We start from the raw sequence: 25,894 nt of genomic DNA, 5'->3' as shown, positions 1-25,894 counted from the left end.
ACCTTGGCCCCCCGAAGCACTGGAATTACAGGCATGAGCCACCCTGCCTGGCCAACAGCGTATTATTTTTGTCATTTTTTTTTAATCATAAAAAGGTAACAGCAGCCTTGAGGTTTGTTTAAATGGCATGCAATTTGAATTTGAAAGTATTTTTTATCTAATTCCAAGTTTGAAAATTGTTAGTGTATGTCTCTTTAAACACATGAACAGTAAAGCTGACTGGGTAGGCATACTGTTTTTGTTCTGTGTACACATTAGTGTACAAAGTTTTCAATAAATGTTAAATGATAATGTCATGCTAACTTGTATATATGTTAAAGAAATCTTCAAACTTACAGTAATTTTCTCTTGTATTAGCAACCTAAATAAAAATCTTTCAAAAGCTATAGAATAAATTAACTTATTTTCAGAAAAACTTTACATTCCTCATTATGTAATTTCTTTTAGCTTAGTTTATAGGCTTGTGTTAATCTTTATAATTTTGTCTACATCTGTATGATTTAGATTAATAAATAACCTTTTTGGCTGGGCATAGTGGCTCATGCTTGTAATCTCAGCAGTTTGGGAGGCCAAGGTGGGAGGATCTTTTTTTTTTTTTTTTTTCTTGAGATGGAGTTTCGCTCTTGTTGCCCCAGCTGGAGTGCAATGGCGCAATCTCGGCTCACCACAACCTCCGCCTCCTGGGTTCAAGTGATTCTCCTGCCTCAGCCTCCCGAGTAGCTGAGATTACAGGCATGCACCACCACACCTGGCTAATTTTGTATTTTTAGTAGAGACAGGGTTTCTCCATGTTGGTCAGGCTGATCTTGAACTCCTAACCTCAGGTGATCCACCTGCCTTGGCCTCCGAAAGTGCTGGGATTACAGGCGCGAGCCACCGCACCTGGCCAAGAGGATCTCTTGAGGCCAAGAGTTTAAGACTAACCTGGGTAACATGGTGAGACACTGTCTCTACAAAAAATAAGAAAGTAAGTGAGCATGGTGGCATGCGCCTGTGGTCCTGGCTGCTTGGGAGGCTGAGGTGCGAAGGGTTTGAGCCCAGAGGTTGCGGCCACAGTGAGCTGTGATGGTGCCACTGCACTCCAACCTGGGCAACAGAGTGGGACCCTGTCTCAAAAAAAAAAAGAAAAAAAAGAGTGTTCCACTAAGTTTCCTTGTAAGTGAATCTGTACAAAATTAAAAACAGTAAATGAAGAAGAGTTGAATATAAATTATATTATTTAGGCCATTGATTTCATTTTTACAGACCTTAACACGTGAACAGAAAGAAGGAGCCTTCTCCAATTTTCCTATTTCTGAAGAGACTATAAAGCTTCTGAAAGGTATGTGGTTTTGTTGTTGTTGTTGTTGTTGTTGTTTTTGAGATGGAGCCTTGCTGTGTTGCCCAGGCTGGAATGCAGTGGCGCGATCTTGGCTCACTGCAACCTCCGCCTCCTGGGTTCAAGTGATTCTCCTATCTCAGCCTCCTGAGTAGTTGGGATTACAGGCTCGTGCCACCACGCCCGGCTAATTTTTGTGTTTTTAGTAGAGACAGTGTTTCACCATGTTGGTCAGGCTGGTCTCGAACTCCTGACATTGTGATCTGTCCGCCTTGGGCTCCCAAAGTGCTGGGATTACAGGCGTGAGCCACCACGGCTGGCCCAAAGGTATGCAGTTTTAATGGATATGCAATTAAAAATCTATCACTAGATTTTGTAAAACTCTTGTGCCTTTTCTGACCAAAAGGAGAACATAAAAAGAATGGAGAAGTAGCTCTTCTTTAATTGCAGTTACTTTTACATCATCCTTTTCAATATTCTGACTTGTGTTTAGCTTTAAGATTTATATGCATTTGTCAAAAGTTTAGACTAATTTTTTAGTAATTCTTGTTTGTGGTAGGAATAGCTGTGTCACCAGGTGGTATGTCTTTAGGCAGACGTAGAAGAATCGTGATTGTCATTTTCAAATGAATATATTTTTCCTAATGCTAGTCGTAAAGAAGTATGTTAATTAAATCTCATTTTACAGGTCGAGGGGTAACATATCTCTTTCCTATTCAAGTTAAGACCTTTGGTCCTGTATATGAAGGAAAAGATTTAATAGCTCAAGCACGGACAGGAACAGGAAAGACATTCTCTTTTGCCATCCCCTTAATTGAAAGACTCCAAAGAAATCAAGAAACAATTAAAAAAAGCCGCTCACCAAAGGTAATCATTATAGGGGGTAAAAGCTTTAAATGTTACTCTACAGCAAGGGAAAGAAAGTTATACCAGTCCTGAGTTCTAGTACCCCCAAGATAGAAAAGTTAACACTGTGTTATAAAGCAAAAATACTTTGTTTTTCACAAAAAGAAATTTCAAGCATAGTTAAAATGAAGTAGTTTTTGCATATGAATGTGATGTGAATGGATCCATAGATAACTTTTATAATTTCATGAATTACAAAGCCAGTATATCTTATTTACAGTTTATATATTTAGTTGAGCCTTTTCTTCTCTTTTTTTCAGTCCTGACCTTTGCTTTTAAACAAATGAATTTTCTAAAGAGGTGTTCATTTATTTGTCATTCAGTAAATGTTCAGCATCATTTATTTCAGTGTTGACTTTTTTTCCCTTTAGTATGGAATGCATCATGAATGCTCATGTCATCCTTGTGCAGGGGTCATGCTAATCTTCTCTGTGTCATTCCAATTTTAGTGTATGTGCTGCTGAAGTGAGTACACACAGATGGACTTTTTTTTTTTTTTTTGAGACGGAGTCTCGCTCTGTCACCTAGGCTGGAGTGCAGTGGTATGATGTTGGCTCACTGCAAGCTGTGCCTCCCGGGTTCACACCATTCTCCTGCCTCAGCCTCCCGAGTAACTGGGACTACAGGTGCCTGCCACCACGCCCGGCTCGTTTTTTGTATCTTTTAATAGAGACGGGGTTTCACCGTGTTAGCCAGGATGGTCTCGATCTCCTGACCCCGTGATCCACCCGCCTCGGCCTCCCAAAGTGCTGGGATTACAGGCGTGAGCCACCGCGCCCGGCCCAGATGGACTTTTTAAGAACAGTATTATTGAAATGATATTGCTTGTTTATATATTATTGGGGTGCTAGACATCTGTCTTATTTTATAAATGTAAAATCAACCGACAGAGGGGTCTTGTAAAATGTAAGCCTAAAATATGACCTAAAAAGCTGTGTGCACTTAAGGTTTGTAAAAGTGAAGAAAAAATCAGCATCATAATATGAATAGTTGTATGACTAAAAGTAATTTGTTCTTTGTAAGACAACTGAGTGGTATTATAAGAGCAAATTAACGGCCGGGCGCGGTGGCTCAAGCCTGTAATCCCAGCACTTTGGGAGGCCGAGGCGGGCGGATCACAAGGTCAGGAGATCGAGACCACAGTGAAACCCCGTCTCTACTAAAAATACAAAAAATTAGCCGGGCGCGGTGGCGGGCGCCTGTAGTCCTAGCTACTCAGGAGGCTGAGGCAGGAGAATGGCGTAAACCCGGGAGGCGGAGCTTGCAGTGAGCCGAGATCGCGCCACTGCACTCCAGCCTGGGCAACAGCGTGAGACTCCGTCTCAAAAAAAAAAAAAAAAAAAAAAAAAAAAAAAAAAAAGAGCAAATTAACATATATAAATATAATTAAATCATAATAGTCTTAGATTAACTATCCCAAATCAGGTTGGCTGTATTGACTTACAGGATAAATCTTTTCGGAGAGTTATGTTTTTGGGGTGAAATTAGGAAAAGACTGAAATAGGACATAGGATATAATCTCAACACTGCCTTTTTTTTTTTTTTGAGGCGGAGACTCGCTCAGTCTCCCAGGCTGGAGTGCCTTGGTGGAATCTCGGCTCACTGCAGGCCCCGCCTCCTGGGTTCATGCCATTTTCCTGCCTCAGCCTCTGGAGTAGTTGGGAATACGGGCGCCATGCCCGGCTAATTTTTTGTATTTTTAGTAGAGACTGGGTTTCACCGTGTTAGCCAGGATGGTCTTGATCTGCTGACCTTGTGATCCGCCCGCCTCGGCCTCTCAAAGTGCTGGGATTACAGGTGTGAGCCACCGCGCCTGGCTTTTTTTTTTTTTTTTTTTTTAAAGACATGGTCTCACTCTGTTTCCCAGGATGAAGTACAGTGGGGTGATCATGGCTCACTGTAACCACGAACTCCTGGGCTCAAGCAATTCTCTCTTCCTCTCAGTCTCTCCAGTAGGTAGGACTACAGGCAGGTGCCACCACACCTGGCTAATTTTTTATTTTTTGTAGAGTTGGGGGTCTCACTGTGTAGTCCAGGCTGGTTTTGAACTCCTGGCCTTGAGTGATCCTTCCACCTTGGCCTCCCAAGGTGTTGGGATTACAGGTGTGAGCCTCCACACCTGGCCCCAAAGCTGCCTTAAAAAACTTTTGTATTAGAAAGATGTTACTGGAGATTCCAGCTCCACCATTTCTAGGTGTTTGATTTTGGGCAAGACTTTAATTCTCTGAGACACGAGTCTGTCATTTATGAAAATGGTGTAATAATGCCACTCATGGGTTTTTATGAGAATCAAATTAGATAATTCCTGTAAAGCATTAGTTCCTAGCACATGGTGAACATTCATTCGTTTATCAAACATTTTTGAGTTTCCTGTACTGTACCAGGCACTGTTTGAAGTGCAAGGAATACAGTAACCCAACCTGACATAAATTCCTGCCTTCACGGAGCTTACATTTTATCGGGTGAGATAGACAATCGCAAATCAGTAAAATATCAGTATCTTGGGTGATGTAAGTGCTGAGCAGAAATAATAAAGGGGCAGGAGGATATGAAAATGGGCTTGGAAACCTTACTGAAGAGACCTGAAGGAAGTAAGGGAGGATATAATAAATATACACCGCTGTTCTTGTTGCTATTTGTGTTGTATCTTTAAATACTATGACATTAATGTAGAGTTTCCTGGTTTTAAATGCACCTACAAAAAGTCTTCTCGGTTTTAATTCAGATATGTCTTTAGAAAAATATCTTTTTGTTTTTTAAACCTCTTGCTCAGGTACTTGTTTTGGCTCCAACAAGGGAACTGGCAAACCAAGTAGCCAAAGACTTCAAAGATATAACTAGGAAACTCAGTGTGGCATGTTTTTATGGTGGAACATCATATCAAAGCCAAAGTGAGTAAATATGTATGATAGAAACACAAAGATGTATTTGGTACTTATATTTAAGTAAATAATGTGAAAGTGTGAATTTTACATATTGTTGGCATTTCTCTTCTCACAGTTAATCATATTCGAAATGGTATTGACATCTTGGTTGGAACCCCTGGTCGTATCAAAGACCATCTGCAGAGTGGCCGATTGGATCTTTCTAAACTGCGACATGTTGTGCTTGATGAAGTGGATCAAATGTTGGATTTAGGTTTTGCTGAACAAGTTGAAGATATTATTCACGAATCCTACAAAACTGGTATATTCTAATTCAAAATAAGCACATTAGCAATTATTCTTCGATCTTAAATGCAAACGAGTTTTTATTTAATAATTCTTATTGCAGTGTCCCCTGTGTTCTAACAAAACTAAAATAATTTGGTATCTGTTCTGTCCTTGAAAAAGAAAGTATGATAGCATCCTTTTAACTATTTTCTTAGCTTTCTATGCTTTATTCTTTTTTTTTTTTTTTTTTTTAATAGTCAGTGGTTAGATTTACTAACTCATTTTATTGATTTTTTTGTTCATTGTTCCTTCTTAAATTCTCACCTTCCTTTTAGGTTCAGTTCTCTTCCTATTGTCCCCCAGTTTTGCAAGTTGAAAGTTTTAATAATTACAATGAAGTCTCTGTGTTAAAAATTCACCCCAAGTTTTAAATTTTTCATTATTTTTTTGAAGCTTGGGGGAATTTTTAAAAGCTGGCTACATCATGGGAAATTAAGAAAACATTTGAATTCTTTTTGTTTATTTAAGATTCTGAAGACAATCCTCAGACTTTACTTTTTTCTGCAACTTGCCCACAGTGGGTATACAAAGTTGCAAAAAAATACATGAAATCCAGATATGAGCAGGTTGACCTTGTTGGAAAAATGACTCAAAAGGCTGCAACTACTGTGGAAGTAAGTAGCTTTCTAGCATGATAGATTTTAGCTTTTAGTTGGTATTTACTTTTGACATTTGTTGAAGCTAAACTTAAGTTTTGGGTACCTCTTCAGGCCTAATCTTTCTTTTTTGCTCTGAGTAAGATACCTATATAATTTTATAGTCTGAGACTGAGTAGCAGAATAGAATAAATAGAGGGAAAACAAGCACATGAATAGGCAAGTCCTAATAGGAAACACACAAGCAGCCATAGAGACAGATTTGAAGTGTTTCTTTCTCTCTTTAAAGCAGCTCAAAAAACAAAAACAAAAAACAACAAAATATTTACAACATGACAAGGCTATTTATATTGACTAGAAAAGAATAGTGTGGAGACAATTTGTTAAAGCTGAGGTGAAAAAAAGTTAGATCCTCATCCCATTCCCCCAAACCAAAAAAATTTCTCAAAGATTTGAAAAATTAAGCTGTAAAACAACTTAAAGCAGATGTAGGTGAATAAAGAGTTTTTTGATTTCAGGAGAGGGAATGCTTTTCTAACATACAAGTTGGGCGGGGCATGGTGGCTCATGCCTATAATCCCAGCACTTTGGGAGCCCAAGGTGGGCAGAGCACTTGAGGTCAGGAGTTTGAGACCAGCCTGGCCAATATGGTGAAACCCTGTCTCTACTAATAGAAAAATTAGCCGGCCTGGTGGTGGGTCCCTGTAGTCCCAGCTATTTGGGAGGCTGAGGCACGAAAATCACTTGAACCCGGGAGGTGGAGGTTGCAGTAAGCTGAGATTGCGCCACCGTACTCCAGCCTGGGTGACAGAGGGAGACCCTGTCTCAAAAAAAAAAGCCCAGAGAAGTCAGAGGAAGAATCCATGAGGGAAAAGGTTTATAATTTTGACTCCTTGAAAGTTAAACCAATGGTATGTTTAAAAAAAGAATTAGGGCTGGGCGTGGTGGCTCACGTGTGTAATCTCAGCATTTTGGGAAGCCAAGGCAGGCAGATCACAGGGTTAGGAGATCAAGACCATCCTAGCCAACATGGCGAAACCCTGTCTCTACTAAAAATACAACAATTAGCTGGGTGTGGTGACGCGCAACTAATCCCAGCAACTCGGGAGGCTGAGGCAGGAGAATTGCTTGAACCCAGGAGGCGGAGGTTGCAGTGAGCCAAGATCGTGCCATTGCACTCCAGCCTGGTGACAGTGTGAGACAGCATCTCAAAAAAAAAAAAGTAATATTTACAGTATTTATGACAGTCAACTAGGTAACATATGTCATCTTTCTATTTAATAGATGCATATATATGTGTATGTAGGAAAGACTAGGTGACTGAATAGTAGTATCTGCAGAATGTAATGCAGTGGTTAAGAATTAGTGATAACCAAATTATGCAATGATGTGTACAAAAATTACACTATTTAAAAAAATACACAAAGTGCTAAATGGATTCCTTAGGCATTTATGTAAATATGCGAAAACAGGTTGAAAGAATAAACATCAAATAATGATTACTTCTGGGAAAGGGAGTGCTGGATGGTCAAAAGAAGCTTTGTGGGCCGCGCATGGTAGCTCATGCCTGTAATGCCAGCACTTTGGGAGGCCAAGGCGGGTGGATCATGAGGTCAGGAGATGGAGACCAGCCTGGTCAACATAGTGAAACCCCATCTCTACTAAAATACAAAAATTGGCTGGGCATGGTGGTGCATGCCTGTAGTACCAACTACTTGGGAGGCTAAGGTAGGAGAATTGCTGGAACCCAGGAGGTGGAGCTTGCAGTGAGCCGAGATTGTGCCACTGCACTCCAGCCTGGGCAACAGATTGAGACTCTGTCTCAAAAAAAATGAGTAAAAAATAAGAAGCTTTGTATATTTTGTAATGGTTGAAAGTTTTGCAGTAAGAGTGTAAAATGTACCAGTAAAAAAAGTTGATAAGGACATTTTCAAGCATATAAAATTGAATAGTAAATTGAATAGAAAGATTGAATAGTATAAAGAACATGATGTACCCATTACCTATTACTAGTCTTTAACAATGATCTTTTTTTTTTTTTTTTTTTTTTGAGACTGAGTCTGGCTCTGTCGCCCAGGCTGGAGTGCAGTGGCCGGATCTCAGCTCACTGCAAGCTCCGCCTCCCGGGTTTACGCCATTCTCCTGCCTCAGCCTCCCAAGTAGCTGGGACCACAGGCGCCCGCCACTTCACCCGGCTAGTTTTTTTGTATTTTTTAGTAGAGATGGGGTTTCACCGTGTTAGCCAGGATGGTCTCAATCTCCTGACCTCGTGATCCGCCCGTCTTGGCCTCCCAAAGTGCTGGGATTACAGGCTTGAGCCACTGCGCCCGGCCAACAATGATCTTTTCTTCACCCCTGCATTTGAAATAATCCCAGTCATTTCATCTTCAAGTAATAGTATATTCTTCTAAAATGGTAACTAAGGACTCTTTAAAACCACAGTCATTATCACAGTAGAAGAAAAACAGTAATTTATTCATTTTTTTTTGAGACGGAGTTTCACTCTTGTTGCCTAGGCTGGAGTGCAGTGGTGTGAGCTCAGCACACTGCAACCTCCGCCTCCCCAGTTCAAGCGATTCTCCTGCCTCAGCCTCCCGAGTAGCTGGGATTACAGGTGCCCACCACCACACCCGGCTAATTTTTTGTATTTTTAGTAGAGATGGGTGTTTCATGATGTTGGCCAGGATGGTCTCGAACTCATGACCTCAGTCTCCCAAAGTCCTAGGATTACAGGCATGAGCCACTGCGACTAGCATAGTAATTCTTATAATGTCATTAAATACCTAGTGTGCACATTGCCCTTGCTATCTTTTTAAAATAGTTTGTTTGAATCTGGATCCAAATAGAATTCTTACATTGCTACTGATTGATATGAGTCTTAAACATTTTATAATCTATAGTTCCTATTTTTTCTTTGCAATTTGCTGTTGAAAAAACTGATTTGTTGGTCAGGCGCGGTGGCTCAGCTATAATCCCAGCACCTTGGGAGGCTGAGGCCAGTAGATCACCTGAAGTCAGGAGTTCGAGACCAACCTGACTGATATGGTAAAACCCCATCTCTACTAAAAATACACAAATTAGCAAGGCACAGTGGCACGTGCCTGTAGTCCCAGCTACTTGGGAGGCTGAAAAAGGAGAATCGCTTGAACCCAGGAGCTGGAGGTTGCAGTGAGCTGACATCGTGCCTCTGAACTCCAGCCTGGGCGACAATGTGAGACTCCGTCTCAGAAAAAAACAATAACAACAGAAAAACTCATTTGTCTTATGAGTTTCCCATAGTCTGTTTTGCTGATTTGCATCCCTGTGGTTTTCATTTTTATTTTATTTTTTTACTGTTAACACCACTCAAAGATGTGGTGGGTTTTCTTGTTTGTTTGTTTGTGTTGTGTTTTTGTTTTTGTTTTGAGACAGAGTCTTGCTCTTGTTGCCCAGGCTGCAGTGCAATGTAATTCTTTAATATCATTAAAAAATTAAAGCATAATCTCAGCTCACTGCAGCCTCCACCTCCCAGGTTCAAGTGATTCACCTGCCTCAACCACCTGAGTAGCTGGGACTACAGGCATGCGCCACCATGCCCGGCTAATTTTTGTATTTTTAGAAGAGATGTTGTTTTGCCACGTTGGCCAGGCTAGTCTGAAGTCCTTATCTCATGTGATCTGCCTGCCTCGGCCTCCCAAAGTGCTGGGATTACAGGCGTGAGCCACCGTTCCCAGCCTCCATTCCCTCCTTTCTTTATCCACTGTCAATCACTAGTCTGTTTTTTGTCTCAATGGATATACCTGTTTTGGATATTTCGTGTACAGTCATGTGCTGCATACCAATGTTTTGGTCAGCGATGGACCATATATACGGTGGCACATATTCGATGGTGGTCCCATAAGATTATAATGGAGCCGTCCTATACAGGTGTATCAGTTTTTATCTTTTATGCCATGTTCTTACTGTACCTTTTCTGTGTTTAGATATGTTTAGAGACACACATACTTACCATTGCCTACAATGTTCAGTACAGTAACATGCTGTTTAGGTTTGTAGCCTAGGAGTGATAGGACATACCATATAGCCTAGGTGTGTGTAGTAGGCTATACCCTAGGTTTGTGTAAGTACACTCTGTGATATTTGCATAATGATGAAGCTGCCTAACAATACATTTCTCAGAACGTATCCCTGTCATTAAGCGACGCGTGACTGTAAATGTAATCATACAATATGTGACTTTTTATGTCGTTTCATTCACTTAGCATATGTTTTTGAGGTTCATTCATAATATTTTTATTATGTACAATGAAATGCAAAATCTTTGTACATTTGCCTATTTTTGAAAAATTCATATGTATGTAACCCGAACCCTTATCACCATATAGAATATTGCCATCATCCCAGAAAGTTCCTTATGCCTCTTCCCAGTCAGTATACCCGGTTCAGAGACAACCACTGTTCTGATTTTTCTTCCGCAGTTGATTGGTTTTGCCTATTCTAGAACTTCATATAAATGAAATTATACTGTGTGTGCTCATTTTCTGTTAAGACTTTATTTGGCACTTTTTTTAAGGTTCATATTGTTCCATGTATATCAATAGTTGGTTTCTTTTAATTGCTGAATGGTATTCTGTTTGAATATACTGCAGTTTGTTTATTCTTTCATCAGTTTATTGATGGCCATTTGTCTATATTGTTTTTAAGTGCTGTTGAAGAGAGTCTTTGTCTTACAGTCTCCCAGAGAGGCTAATTCTTGACCGGATAGAAAAACTACACAAGAGAAATATTTTAAAATAATTTTAATGAAACAAATAATGTGATATTTTCTTTCTTCAAAGCATTTGGCCATCCAGTGTCATTGGTCTCAGAGGCCGGCAGTTATTGGAGATGTCCTTCAAGTCTACAGTGGGTCTGAAGGGAGGGCTATTATTTTCTGTGAGACCAAAAAGAATGTAACTGAAATGGCCATGAATCCACACATAAAACAGGTAAGTCTTTTTTTCATGCTTTCTCTAATTGAAATTATGGGGATGAATCACTGAACAAAAATTATTTTGTCCTTTGTGGACTAGATTTGATAGTCATTCTCAAAATTGAGTTGTAAGGCTGGGTGTCGTGGCTCACACCTGTAATCCTGTGACTTGATAAGTCAGGATAGATTTTATCAGTTTTGTTTGTCTTGAGACAGGGTCTCCCTGTTATGCCCAGGCTGGAGTGCAGTGGGACAATCATGGCTCACTGCATTCTTGACTTCCTGGGCTCAGGTGATTCTCCCACCCCAGCCTCTTGAGTAGCTGGGACTACAGGTGCGTGCCAGAATGCCCAGCTAATTTTTTGCATATTTTGTAGAGATGAGATTTCACCATGTAGCCCAGACTGGTCTTGAACTCCTGGGCTCGAGCAATTCCCCGCCTTCCCCACTCCCTGGCCCCCGCACCCGCCTTGGCCTGTCGAAGTGCTGGGATTATGGATGTGAGCCATCACACCTGACCTCTATCAGGTGTTATCATTTTTTTTTTAAACTTTGAAAATGTGATCTGGAAAATATAAAAGTTGAAACAAAATGAATTTCTATGGGTAAGAGAGAGTAATATTTTAGAGTTGTGTTACAAAACTACAAATTTTTATTAAATTACTAAATCAGAATACTAAATCCATGTGTCTTTTTCTTTCTTAAAAAAATATATTTTGGCTGGGTACAGTGGCTTACGGCTGTAATCCCAGCACTTTGGGAGGCCGAGGTGGGTGGATCGCCTGAGGTCAGGAGTTCAGACCAAGCCTGCTCAGCATGGTGAAACCCCATCTCTACTAAAAATATAAAAATTAGCTGGGTGTGGTGGTGGGTGCCTGTAATCCCAGCTACTCAGAAGGCTGAGGAAGGAGAATCGCTTGAACCCAGGGGTGGAGGTTGTGGTGAGCTGAGATTGTGCCACTACAATCCAGCCTGGATGACAGAGTGAGACTCCATCTCAAAGAAAAAGAAAAAAAAACCTTTCATAGAAAATTTCAAACATGTACAGAAGTTGATAGAATCATGTAATGAACCCCTGTGTATTCATCCACCAGCTTCAATAATTATTTTATGTATATGCTAACATACCTCCTCTTTCAGAATTATTTTTATGCAAACCCTAGATACCATGTTATTATATCCATACATGTTCGGGTATATATCTCTAAAAGAAAAGGATTTTCAGAAAAACCAACAATACAGTTATCACTTCTAAAAAGTTAATATTTCAAAATATTCATTTTACATTATCAGTTGTCTTAGAAATATTTATTTTCTTTTATTGTTTGTTTTCTTGAATCTGGGTCCAAATAAGATTTTTATGTTGTGTGATTATTAAGTCGCTTTTTATATATGGATTTCTCCTTTATGTATTTTTTATAGCTTTTTTTGTTTAAGAAACTACATTGTCATAAATCTAGAGTATTGCTTCCCCATGATGTCATTTAACATGTTCCTCTGTCTTCTATATTTTCTGAATATTCAGGTTTGTTTGTTTGTTTAGGGCAGAACTGCTTCATAGGTGGTGTACTTCTGGCAGGAGATATGTATGTCTAGTTCTTTTTGTGATGCTAACATCCACCAATAATCAGTGCCGTCAGTCCTTATGTCAGTGTCTCCAGTCATTTTTGTTGTTTGTGACTTGTTATTGGGTAGATTCCTGAGAAAGGGCTTATGGAAACAGTACTGCCTGAGCTCAAGCGATCCACTTGCCTCTGCCTCCCAAAGTGCTGGGATTACAGGCGAGAGCCACTGTGCCCAGCCAATATATGATATATATGTATATTTTATTTTATTTCTTATTTATTTATTTATTTATTTTTTGAGACACAGTTTCACTCTATCACCCAGGTGGAGTGCAGTGGCAAGATCTCGGCTCACTGCAACCTGCTCCTCTTAGGTTCAAGCGATTCTTATGCCTCAGCTTCCAGACTAGCTGGGATACAGGTACACACCACCACACCTGGCTAATTTTTGTATATTTAGTAGAGATGGCGTTTCACCATGTTAGCCAGGCTGGTCTCAAACTGCTGACCTCAAGTGATCTGTCTGCCTCAGCTCTCCTAAGTGCTGGGATTATAGACATGAGCCACCGTGCCCAGCCATGTATGTTTGAGTTCATTCAAAGTGGTATGCTTTTATTTGTTTTGTGGATAAGCCTTTCTAGATCACTTTATTTGTGGAGATAATCTGCTTATTTATTTATTTATTTATTTATTTTTTTTTTAAGATGTAGTCAAGCTTTGTGACCCAGGCTGGAGTGCAGTAGTGCGATGTCAGCTCACTGCAACCTCTGCCTCCTAGGTTCAAGCGATTCTCCTGCTTCATCCTCCAGAGTAGCTGGAATTGCAGGTTCCAGCACCACACCCAGCTAATTTTTGTATTTTTAGTAGAGATGGGGTTTCACCAGGTTGTCCAGGCTGGTCTAGAACTCCTGACCTCAAATGATCACCTAGGCCTCCCAAAGTGCTGGGATTACAGTCATGAGCCACCGTGTCTGCCAAAATTGTTTTTTTTTTTAAGAGACAGAGTCCCACCATGTTGCCAGCATTGGAGTACCTTGGCACAGACACAGTAATAGCACACTGCAGCCTCTAACTCCTGGCCTTAAGGGATCCTCTCTCATCAGCCTCCTGAGTAACTGGGATTACAGGCATGTGCCACTGCTCCCAGCTTATTCTGTTTCCTCTTTTTTCCTTCCTAATTACTTTCTGTGAGATTTGAGTGTGATCTTTTCTGTTGCTCATTTTTAGATTAAGTTAAACTTTTTGAACTGTAGATGGGAAGGCATTGGTGAGAATACTTCTGGCGTCACAGCTCTAGAACTGCTGCTTCTGTTATTTTTGTTAGTGCTTAAAATATAGTCTGTAAATTATATCTGAGTGAAGCTGTTAAAAAAAAAGGTCTACTTTCTGGTTCTAGCTGTGTCTTTCCTCACTTTTCTCTGTATCTTTTTTTTCCTTTGATCCTGTTATTCTTGGCATCCTTAGTTTAGATCCTCTGTCCAGCAGTTTCTCCTCAGTATGGGGCTTTGTCCCGGAAAGTGAGCATTGGCTGTTAGTTTAGAAAGTTTCTATAGGGCCCAGCTTGCTCCAGTCCCCGCAGACCTTAACTCTGGCTCCTCACAATCACCCTCAAGTACATAAAAATCCTCCCAGGTTCAGCTGCTGTTGTCAACAATTTGTTTGAGAATACGCCTTCCAGGTAGCTTTTCATTATGCTTTCAAGATGGCAGACCTGAAAGACTAGGTCCCTGAATTGCCTGTTCTTAGGACTAGCAAATTCCCCCACATAGATAAAAGAATTTATCCTTCCCTGCTCATGTTTTTTTCTTTTTTTTGAGAAGGAGTTTTGCTCTTGTTGCCCAGATTGGAGTGCAATGGCGTGATCTTGGCTCACCACAACCTCTGCCTCCCAGGTTCAAGTGATTCTCCTGCCTCAGTCTCCCAAGTAGCTGGGATGACAGGCATGTGCCAACATGCCCAACTAATTTTTTTTTTTTTTTTTTGTATTTTTAGTAGAGACAGGGTTTCTCCATGTTCGTCAGGCTGGTCTTGAACTCTCGACCTCAGGTGATCCACCTGCCTCGGCCTCCCAAAGTGCTGCGATTACAGGCATGAGCCGCCGCACCTGGCCTTTGCTCATGTTTTGGAAATCATGAGACTACTTTTGTCACTTGTTTGTTATGTGTGTTGTCTATGGATTTTTAGTTTTGTTATCCTAGTTGATATGTGTTATGTGGGAACTAGAGATTCAAAGTCACTGTCTTCCTCTGTGTCATTTTAACTAATTGTATAGCATTAGCTTTGATGTTTACATGTCCAGTATAGGCCAGGCATGCCTGTAATTCTAGTACTTTGGGAGGCTGATGTGGGAGGGTCACTTGAGGCCAGGAGTTTGAGACCAACCTGGGCAGTATAATGAGACACCATCTCTATAAAAAGTTAAAAATTAGCCAGGGCCAGCTGCAATGGCCCCCACCTGTAATCCTAGCATTTTGGGAGGCCAAGGCAGGTGGATTGCCTGAGCTCAGGAGTTCGAGACCACCTTGTGCAACATGGTGAAACCCGGCCTCCACTAAAATACAAAAAATTAGCCAAGTGTGGTGGTGCACACCTGTAGTCCCAGCTACTTGGGAGGCTGAAGGACGAGAATCACTTGAACCTGGGAAGTGGAGGTTGCAGTGAGCCGAGATCGCACCACTGCACTCCATCCTGGGCAACAGAGCAAGACTCTGTCTCAAAAAAAAAAAAAAAAATTAGCCAGGTGTGGTGGCATGTTCCTGTATTCCTGTCTACTTGGGAGGCTAAGGCAAGAGGATTGCTTGAGCCCAGGAGTTAGAGGTTGCAGTGAGCTATGAACATGATACTGCATTCCAGCCTGGGCGACAAAGTGAGACCCTGTCTCTTAAAAAAGTAAAAAAAGGCCGGGCGCGGTGCCTGACACCTGTAATCCCAGCACTTTGGGAGGCCGACGCGGGCGGATCATGAGGTCAGGAGATCGAGACCATCCTGGCTAACACGGTGAAACCCCGTCTCTACTGAAAAATAGAAAAAATTAACTGGGCGTGGTGGTGGGCATCTGTAGTCCCAGCTACTTGGGAGGCTGAGTCAGGAGAATGACATGAACCCAGGAGTCGGAGGTTGCAGTGAGCCGAGATCACGCCACTGAACTCCAGCCTGGGCGACAGAGTGAGACTCCATCTCAAAAAAAATAAAATAAAATAAAATAAAGTCCTCTATAAACAGATATTTGCTAAATAGTGAAAGAGTGGTAGAGGGTAATTGATTTACTTTTCTTTTCATTGCTTTAAAACACTCAGTAGCAGTTGTCTTGCAGAAGCCATTTTTTATTCTTGAAGAAATTGCCTTGCTACAAAGGCTGGGGGAGAATTCTCCTTTCAGTGGACAATAATCTGTTTCTGTGATTTGGAGAATGGAATTCTCTATTCTCCATTCTGCTGGGTGACTTTTCTATTTAGGTAGAACATACTAGTAGTATCTCATTACGAGTTATATGGGATTTTATGGATTAACCAGAGAACCTGAATAGTTGCTTTTTTTTTTAGTTTAAAATTGTAATTTACTTGTAAAAAGTCAGATTTTACTTGGTTTCCCCCAGAAACGAATGCCTTCTAAATTCTAAACAGCTGGGTTTGGTTGTGCACTTGTAATTCCGGCTACTCAGGAGGTTGCAGCAGGAGGATCTATTAAGCCCCAGGCAACACAGCAAGAACCCCCTCTCTGAATGAATGAATGAATGAATGAATGAATGAATGAATGAATGAATGAATCGTTAAACAGTCTGTGTCTCTCACAAAGAGAGAAACACACACACACACACACACACACACACGTTTGGAAAAAAAAATTACTCAAAAGTTGGAGACCTGGAAACCATCGCTGATACTATGAATGTAGTATGTTCCTCTTAGGACAAATTATCAAGTAAAAAAAACCCTGTGTTTTTTTGTTTTGTTTTGTTTTGTTTTGTTTTTAGACAGGGTCTTACTCTGTCACCCAGGCTGAAGTGCAGTGGTGTGATCATGACTCACTGCAGCCCCAATCTCCCAGGCTCCAGTGATTCTCCCACCTCAGCCTCCCAACAAGCTGGGACTACAGGCATGCACCATGACACCTTTCTAATTTTTTATTTTTTGTAGAGACAGGATCTCCTTGTGTTACCCAGACTGTTCTTGAACTCTTAGCCTCAAGCAGTCTTCCCACCTTGGCCTCCCAAAGTGCTGGGATTAAAGGCATGAGAAAAAAAACCTGTGTTGCAATTGAAAAATTCACTATGAAAAACTGTCCAACTTATTTAAAGTATATTTGTTTATAACTTTCTTTCAAAAATTGGGTGTTTCTTTTCTTGAAAGATTTTTCTTAACTTGGGTTATATGATAACCACGCAGGTCTATTTTCTTCTTTGGCTAACCTTTCCCGGTTCCTGCTGATCTTTTTGTATTCTTGTCTGTACTTTAAATATTGGCCTTCCTCATGGATCTGATTCTTACTCTACATATTTTTCATGGAAGAAAAAAGAATAGTGATTAATAGCACAGACTTGGGAGTCAGATTGGGGTTTAAATCTTAGTTGTGCTACTTACTAGCATAATTTTGTACCTACGTACATATGTACACATACTTATGTATATATATTGTCCTGTTCTTACGAAGTGGTATTTCAAGTATCTGCTTTTGGTGAAGAAAAAGTAAATTAAAAAAATATATATATATATTAGCCAGGTGTGGTGGCCCATGCCTGTTATCCCAGCACTTTGGGAGGCCAGGGTAGAAAGATTGCTTGAGTCCAGGAATTTGAGACTAGCGTGGGCATTTCATTTATATAGTAGATATATTTTTAAAGGGAGTCTTATGCATAAATTAAGCATCTTAAAGTGTGTTATGGAAATTGTATTAATTAAGCTTCCTATTTAAAGGGATACTTTTGAGCTGGCTGCCATGGTTCATGCCTGTGATTCTAGCTACTCAGGAGGCTGAGGTGGGAGGATCTCTTAGCCCAGTATTTTGAGGTTGTAATGAGCTATGATTTTGCCATTGCACTGTAGCTTGGGCAACAGAGCAGGATTCCATCTCTTAAAGATAAATGAATAAGGCCAGGCTTGGTGGCTCACACCGGTAATCCCAGTATTTTGGGAGGTTGAGGCGGGTGGATCACTTGAGATCAGGAGTTTGAGATCAGCCTGGCGAACATGGTGAAACCCCACATCTACTAAAAACACAAAAATTGGTGGCACGTGCTTGTAATCCCAGCTACTTGGGAGGCTAAGGCACGAGAATTACTTGAACCCAGGAGGTGGCAGTTGCAGTGAGCTGAGATTGTGCACCACTGTACTCTAGCCTAAGAGACAGAGTGAAACTGTGTCTCAATAAAATAAAATAAATTAAAATAAAATAAAATAATAATAAAAGGATGTTTTCGAAATTAAAAGAATTTCCCTGGGAAGCCAAGACAGGAAAATTTATTGAGGCCAGGCATTCAAAAGCGGTCTGGGAAACATCGCGAGACTGTCTCTACAAAAAATAAAAAAATTGCCCAGGTGTGGTGGGACACACCTGTGGTCCAAGCTACTAAGGCTGAAGTGAGAAGCATTTCTTTTTTTTTTTTTTTTTTTTTTTTGAGACGGAGTCTCGCTCTGCCGCCCAGGCTGGAGTGCAGTGGCCGGATCTCAGCTCACTGCAAGCTCCGCCTCCCGGGTTCACGCCATTCTCCTGCCTCAGCCTCCGGAGTAGCTGGGACTACAGGCGCCCGCCACCGCGCCCGGCTAGTTTTTTGTATTTTTTAGTAGAGACGGGGTTTCACCGTGTTAGCCAGGATGGTCTCGATCTCCTGACCTCGTGATCCGCCCATCTCGGCCTCCCACAGTGCTGGGATTACAGGCTTGAGCCACCGCGCCCGGCCGAGAAGCATTTCTTGAGTCCGGGAGGTCGAGGCTACGGTGAGCAATGATCATGCCACTGCACTCCACCCTGGGTGACAGAGTGAGACCCTGTCTCCAAAATAAATAAATAAAATTAAAAAGGTGGTATTAAACATTTCTTTCTTTTGTACCATTTTAAGATTTAGATGTGCCAGGCACGATGGCTTATGTCTGTAATCCCAGCACTTTGGGAGGCCAAGGCAGGAGGATCACTTGAGCTCAGGAGTTTAAAACCAGCCTGGGCAACATAGTGAGACTTCGTCTCTGTTTTATTAAAAAAAAAAAAAAAGTTTATTTAAAACATTTTGCATACTGCATTTATTTTCTTGAAGCAAGGAGTCAATTAGTATAGGAATATAGAAGTATAGATATGTATAGATAGATCTAATCACTCCTATGGCTCCAGTTATTGAGTATACGCTAATGATAGGCAAATCTTTTTCTCACTGGGATCTGCCTCAAGAATACTAGACCTACTGGCTACAGACACACCAACCTGTGTGTTTCTAAACCTAAATTAATTAACTTTCTACACTCCTATACGCAGTCTGTCTCTAGCATTATCCGTTGTTTAAACCAGAAATTTGTGTATCACTCTTGAATTTATTCCTTACCCTTGGCCATCCAGCCAGCTACATAGTATTTTTGGATTCTGTCTCCTATGGTTTAAAGTGTTCTGTTTATTTCTTTTTTTTTTTAAGACGGAGTCTTGCTTTTTTACTAGGCTGGAGTGCAGTGGCATGATCTCGGCTCACTGCATCCTCTGCCTCCTGGGTTCAAGCGATTCTCCTGCCTCAACCTCCCCAATAGCTGGTATTACAGGTGTGTGCCACCATGCCCCACTAATTTTTGTATTGTTAGTGGAGACGGGGTTTCACCATGCTGGCCAGGCTGGTCTGGAACTCCTGACTTCAAGTGATCCGCCCACCTCGGCCTCCCAAAGTACTCAGATTACAGGTATGAGCCACTGTGCCCAGCCTTGTCCATTTCTTTCTTTCTTTTTCTTTTTTTTTTTTTTTTTTGAGACGGAGTCTCGCTCTGCCGCCCAGGCTGGAGTGCAGTGGCCAGATCTCGGCTCACTGCAAGCTCCGCCTCCCGGGTTCAAGCGATTCTCCTGCCTCAGTCTCCTGAGTAGCTGGAACTACAGGTGCACATCACCACACCCAGCTAATTTTTGTATTTTTAGTAGAGACGAGTTTTTCACCATTTTGGCCAGGATTGTTTCAATCCCTTGACCTCATGATCCGCCCACCTTGCCCTCCCAAAGTGCTGGGATTATAGGCGTGAGCCACTGCGCCCGGCCTCATTTTTTTTTTTTTTTTGAGATGGGGGCTGGAGTGCAGTGGTGTGATCTCGACTAACTGAAAAGTCCGTCCTCCGCCCCCGGGTTCAAGTGATTCTCCTCCCTCAACCTCCCTAGTAGCTGGGATTACAGGCATGCACCACCACGCCCGGCTAATTTTTGTATTTTTAGTGGAGACAGGGTTTTGCCATGTTGGCCAGGCTGGTCTGGAACTCCTGACCTCAAGTAATCCGCCCACCTCGGCCTCCCAAAGCAGCCTGGTCCATTTCTTTCTTTCTTTCTTTTTTCTTGTTTTGAGATGGAGTTTCGCTCTTGTTGCCCAAGCTGGAGTCCAGTGATGTGATCCCAGCTCACTGCAACCTCTGCCTTCCGGGTTCAAGTGATTCTCCTGCCTCAGCCTCCTGAGTAGCTGAGATTACAGGTGTCCGCCACCATGCCTGGCTAATTTTTGTATTTTTAGTAGAAACAGGGTTTCACCACATTGACCAGGCTGGTCTCAAACTCCTGATCTCAGGTGATCCACGGGCCTTGCCCTCCCGAAGTGCTGGGAATACAGGCAGGAGCCACCGTGTCCAGCCTCCATTTATTTCTTATACCAGTTGCAAAATCTAAAAATCTGAGAATCGTGTATAATGTATCTCTTTCCTTTATACGTAATTTCTACTCCCTTGAGTATGTCCTTGCAATTTCGTCAACTAGTAGTTCTTGAATTCAGTTATGGTGTAGCCCCTACTTACCTTTCCAGCCTCATCTTATACTTCCCTCTCATTTTTTCATTTTGTGCATACACTCCATACATGCCATGGTTTTTTTTTTTTTTTTTTTTTTTTTTTTTTTTTGGGTGGAGACAGGGTCTCACTGTGTCTCCTGGCCTGGAGTACAGTGGCGCAATGGCTTATTGGAGCCTCAACGGCTTGGGACCAAGTGATCCTCCCACCTCAGCCTCTCAAGTAGCTGGGATGACACGTGTGTGCCCCTACACCTGACTAACTTTTTCTTTTTTATAGAGGTGGTATATCCTTATGTAGCCTAGGCTGGTCTTTTTTTTTTTTTTTGAGACAGAGTCTTGCTCTGTCACCCAGGCTGGGGTGCAGTGGCCGAATCTCAGCTCACTGGAAGCTTTGCCTCCCAGGTTTATGCCATTCTCCTGCCTCAGCCTCCCAAGTAGCTGGGACTACAGGCACCCGCCACCTCGCACGGCTGTTAGGCTGGTCTTTAACTCCTGGGTTCCAGCAGTCCTCCCACCTTGGCCTCCCAATGTGCTGGGATTATAGGCATGAGCCACAATGCTGGTCAGCTCTTGAATTTGTAGTCTACCTTGCCTAACAACTCCTACTCATTCTTCAGATCTCAGTCCAAAGCATCACTTTTTAGGGAATCCTTTCTTGCCCCAAGCTAGGTCAGGTTGTCCTCTTATAAAGCCTCATTGCCTCTTAGACCCATGCATCATCCATTACATTCATTGTCTAAATTTATTTGTGTGCCTAATTATTTGATTAATGTCCATCTTTCTGACCAGGATATGAAGACTATGAGGACAGAAGCAGTCTTTTTTTTTTTTTTTTTTTTTTGAGACAGAGTCTCGCTCTGTCGCCCAGGCTGGAGTGCAGTGGCACAATCTCGGCTCACTGCAAACTCCGCCTCCCGGGTTTATGCCATTCTCCTGCCTCAGCCTCCCGAGTAGCTGGGACTACAGGCGCCTGCCACCACGCCTGGCTAATTTTTTCTATTTTTAGTAGAGATGGGGTTTCACTGTGGTCTCGATCTCCTGACCTCGTGATCCTCCCGCCTTGGCCTCCAAAAGTGCTGGGATTACAGGCGTGAGCCACTACGCCTGGCAGCAGTCTTATTTTTGTTCACTTTTTTATCCCTAGTGCCCAACATGTTGTAGGTCATTATATATTTGTGGAGTAATAGGTGGTTATTGCCACCACCTTAGTGAGGCCACTGATAACTCTTTATTTCCTTTTTTAGAAACAGGGTATTTCTCTGTCACCCAGGCTGGTGGGTGGGTGACAGAACCTAAAAAAAAAAATTTATATATATATATAGAGAGAGAAAGAGACGGAATCTTGCTCTGTCGCCCAGGCTGGAGTGCAGTGGCACAATCTCGGCTCACTGCAAACTCCGCCTCCTGGGTTCTCGCCATTCTCCTGCCTCAGCCTCCCGAGTAGCTGGGACTACAGGCGCCTGCCACCACGCCTGGCTAATTTTTTCTATTTTTAGTAGAGATGGGGTTTCACTGTGGTCTCGATCTCCTGACCTCGTGATCCTCCCGCCTCGGCCTCCAAAAGTGCTGGGATTATAGGCGTGAGCCACCACGCCCAGCCAGCAGTCTTATTTTTGTTCACTTTTTTATCCCTAGTGCCCAACATGTTGTAGGTCATTATATATTTGTGGAGTAATAGGTGGTTATTGCCACCACCTTAGTGAGGCCACTGATAACTCTTTATTTCCTTTTTTAGAAACAGGGTATTGCTCTGTCACCCAGGCTGGTGGGTGGGTGACAGAACCTAAAAAAAAAAATTTTTATATATATATATATATATATATAAAGAGAGAGAGAATCTTGCTCTGTCGCCCTGGCTGGAGTGCAGTGGCACAATCTCGGCTCACTGCAACCTCCGCCTCCCAGGTTCCAGTGATTCTCCTGCCTCAGCTTCATGAGTCTCTGGGATTACAGGCACTCGCCACCACACCCGGCTACTTTTTTAGTACTTTTAGTAGAGACGGGGTTTCACCATGTTGGTCTCAAACTCCTGACCTCAGGTGATCCGCCTGCCTTGGCCTCCCAAAGTGCTGGGATTACGGGCATGAGCCACTGTGCCCGGTCGTATAATTTAATATGTTCATGATACTTTCCTGCTTATAATCATTCAATTGTTTCATATTGTCCTCAGGATAAAGTTTATATTCTATTCCAATCTCATCTCTCACTCCCTATCCTCTCACCCCCGCTCCCTTTTCACTCTGTTTCAGCAGTGCTCAAATATTTGTAGGTTTCACTCCCCACTCTTTATGTATGATATTTCTTCTACCAGGATCTCCCTAGCCTTCTGCTCCTTCTTTTACCTAGTGGTTCCTTATGATGTTAGGTGTCAGCTTCAGGGCTGCTTTCCCCTCAAACAAGATTGAGTTAGATTTCCCTCTTAAGTATTCCTGTAGCACTCTGAACCTACACCTGTGATAGCACACGTCATATTTATTGAAGATGTCTGTCAGCTGGTGGCCCCAGAGTCGTGTTTCTTTATGAATGTTCTAGAACCAGGTATAATTCAGACAGATAGCAAGTGCTCACTGAATTCATTCATGTATGCATTAAACTATTTAGATACCAAGGCTGAAATACTGTTGGGGTTAAATTATTGTTGTGAACTTTTGTTTTTTGAGACGGAGTCTCGTTCTGCCGCCCAGGCTAGAGTGCAGTGGAGTGATTATGGCTCACTGCAACTTTCACTTCCCGGGTTCAAATGATTCTCCTGCCTCAACCTCTCGAGTAGCTGAGATTACAGGCATGCACCACCACACCTGGCTAATCTTTGTATTTTTAGTAGAGATGAGGGTTCACCATGTTGGCCAGGCTGGTCTTGAACTCCTGACTTCAAGTGATCCACCCATGTCAGCCTCCCAAAGTGCTGGGTTTATAGGCCTGAGCCACTGAGCCCGGCCTGATCATTGTTATGAACTTTTTGACTTTAATATAGTGGCCAGGAATACTAGGAAGTGTATTTATAATACCAGGAAATTTGCAGCAGAGATGAAGATCAACCTAATATAAATCGGTTCAGCATCACTAAAAATTACAGACATGTAAATTAAAACATCATTGGGAAATTATTTTTGCGTATTAAATTCACAAAGATTACAATGATTTATAATATACAAGCTGGGTGGGGTATGATGAAATAAATACTCACAGAGTATTGAAGAATAAAAGGTACACAACTTTTTTTGTAATACAGTTTTTTTTATAATACAGTTTCTGTTAAAATGCTACGTGTTCATAATTTTTGGCCCAGAAATTCAACTTCTAGATATATATCCTACTGAAATATACAGATACTGAGGCATCCAGAGATACAAGTACAAAGTTGTTCATTGCAATATTGTTTCTTTCTTTCTTTCTTTCTTTTTTTTTTGAAACAAAGCTTCATTCTTGTCCCCCAGGCTGGAGTGCAATGGCATGATCTCAGCTCACTGCAACCTTCGCTTCCCAGGTTCAAGCAATTCTCCTGCCTCAGCCTCCCAAGTAGCTGGGATTACAGGTGCCTGCCATCACACCCGGCTATTTTTTTGTATTTTTAGTAGAGACAGGGTTTCACCATGTTGGCCAGGCTGGTCTCAAACTCCTGACCTCAGGTGATCTGCCTGTCTCGGCCTCCCAGAGTTCTGGGATTACAGGCATGAACCACCGCGCCTGGCCCATTGCAGCATTGTTTCTAAAGGTGAAAATTTGAATACAGCCCAAAAGTTCATCAGTGGGATCCATATGAATAAATTATATACAGTTTAAAAAAATTAAGTAGCATTTTATCTGTAGATGTGGATAGCTAAGATACACTAAATTTATAAAGTAGGTTACAAAACCCTACCTATGTAATATCTCATGTTATAAATAAATACATAAAGTCATAGTATATGCTTGTGTAATGTATGTGTGTATTTAAAAAAAAAAAAGTGGCCAGGTGTGGTGGCTCACACCTGTAATCCCAGCACTTTGGGAGGCTGAGGCTGGCGTATCACCTGAGGTCAGGAGTTCAAGACCAGCCTGATCAACATGGTGAAAGACTGTTTCTACTAAAAATACAAAAATTAGCTGGGCATGGTGGCAGGCACCTGTATCCCAGCTACTCGGGAGGCTGAGGCAGGAGAATCACTTGAACTCGGAAGGTGGAGGTTGTAGTGAGCCGGGATCACTCCATTGCACTCCAGCCTGGGCAGTAAGAGTGAAACTGTCTGGGGGAAAAAAAAAAAAAGTCTGACAGAATATTTACCAAACTCTTAGCAGTGAATTATTTCTAAGTGACTAGTATTAGGGAAGCTTTTACATTTTATGTTAAATATTTTCTGTCATGTTTGACTTTTTTTAAACAGTAAGCATGCGTTGTTAAAATTACCAAAATAAGATTTAAAAACATGCAAAAGGAGCGCAGACTAGATGATGTTGCGGTGCTATCAGTTGCAAGTATGAACTGTACACTTAATTTTCTCCCCCTTTCTCAAATAGAATGCCCAGTGTTTACATGGGGACATTGCACAGTCACAAAGAGAAATTACACTAAAGGGCTTCAGAGAAGGTAGTTTTAAAGTTTTGGTGGCAACCAATGTGGCTGCCCGTGGTTTGGACATTCCTGAAGTTGACCTGGTGATTCAAAGTTCTCCTCCTCAGGTAGGAAATGGGATTTGATTTGGGAAAAATAAGAGCAATTTTATAAATTACCATTTGATTTACAACATATTGCTTGGGATGTGAAAAATATGTCATTTCTTCTTGCTCTTAGCCATTTTTTGTTAGTGTGATATTAAATTGATCAGATTCTGATACCTTTGCAGATGATTAACTCTGTTGTTTGGATTTGAAGCATGGAGCAACAAAATCAGGCAGAGAATTTTAAAAAGTTGCCATGTAAAGAAACCTGGGATGAGGTGGATTAAAAGGTTTTAAATCATATTGCCTTTACCCCAAAATCCACACATATAATTGTTTGGAATGTTGAAAAGGGCAACAGGATTGAAATAAATATATTATTATTAACATTATTATTTGGATTCCAGAATAACTGGAACTTGCTAGAGTTTTAAAAAGTATTACCTCTTATAATCTTTAGGATGTTGAGTCCTATATCCATCGCTCTGGACGCACAGGTAGAGCTGGACGGACAGGGATTTGTATATGTTTTTATCAACCAAGAGAAAGAGGTCAACTAAGATATGTGGAACAAAAAGCAGTAAGTAGAGTTAAATTATTTCAGACTTATTGTCTAAATGGTGCCTTAAAAGAGAGTTCTTATAATTATTCTCACAAGTAGGTCTTCATAACTTTTCTCAATTTAAGCTGCATTTGGATGTGAAGCCTGCGGAGATCTAAATTTATATTAGCTTCAAGACTTTAATACAGCTTTTATTTT

The 25,894-nt window shown here is 41.5% G+C and overlaps 1 protein-coding gene and 1 non-coding gene across 10 annotated transcripts in view; one reads left to right on the top strand and one right to left on the bottom strand.

Annotated features, from left to right (window-relative positions):
• Positions 1-25,894, top strand: part of DDX50 (DExD-box helicase 50) — a 46,395-nt gene that overhangs the window by 7,779 nt on the left and 12,722 nt on the right. For all 9 annotated transcript variants that reach the window (XR_013397763.1, XR_013397765.1, XR_013397764.1 and 6 more), the window contains 8 exon segments: positions 1,246-1,321; positions 2,007-2,185; positions 4,998-5,115; positions 5,225-5,410; positions 5,905-6,050; positions 10,850-10,999; positions 24,994-25,155; positions 25,595-25,714. Coding sequence is in view for 6 of the 9 variants with exons in the window: in NM_001258182.1 (NP_001245111.1) it covers positions 1,246-1,321; positions 2,007-2,185; positions 4,998-5,115; positions 5,225-5,410; positions 5,905-6,050; positions 10,850-10,999; positions 24,994-25,155; positions 25,595-25,714 (1,137 nt within the window). In the remaining 3 variants the exon portion in view is untranslated.
• Positions 2,591-2,697, bottom strand: LOC114670277 (U6 spliceosomal RNA). Its single transcript, XR_003719745.1, has one exon. It is a non-coding gene; the product is annotated as a U6 spliceosomal RNA (small nuclear RNA).

The sequence above is a fragment of the Macaca mulatta genome, chromosome 9 (genome assembly GCF_049350105.2).
Source record: "Macaca mulatta isolate MMU2019108-1 chromosome 9, T2T-MMU8v2.0, whole genome shotgun sequence".
In the NCBI taxonomy this organism is placed as follows: domain Eukaryota; kingdom Metazoa; phylum Chordata; class Mammalia; order Primates; family Cercopithecidae; genus Macaca; species Macaca mulatta.
This window is presented reverse-complemented; position numbering and strand designations above follow the sequence as displayed.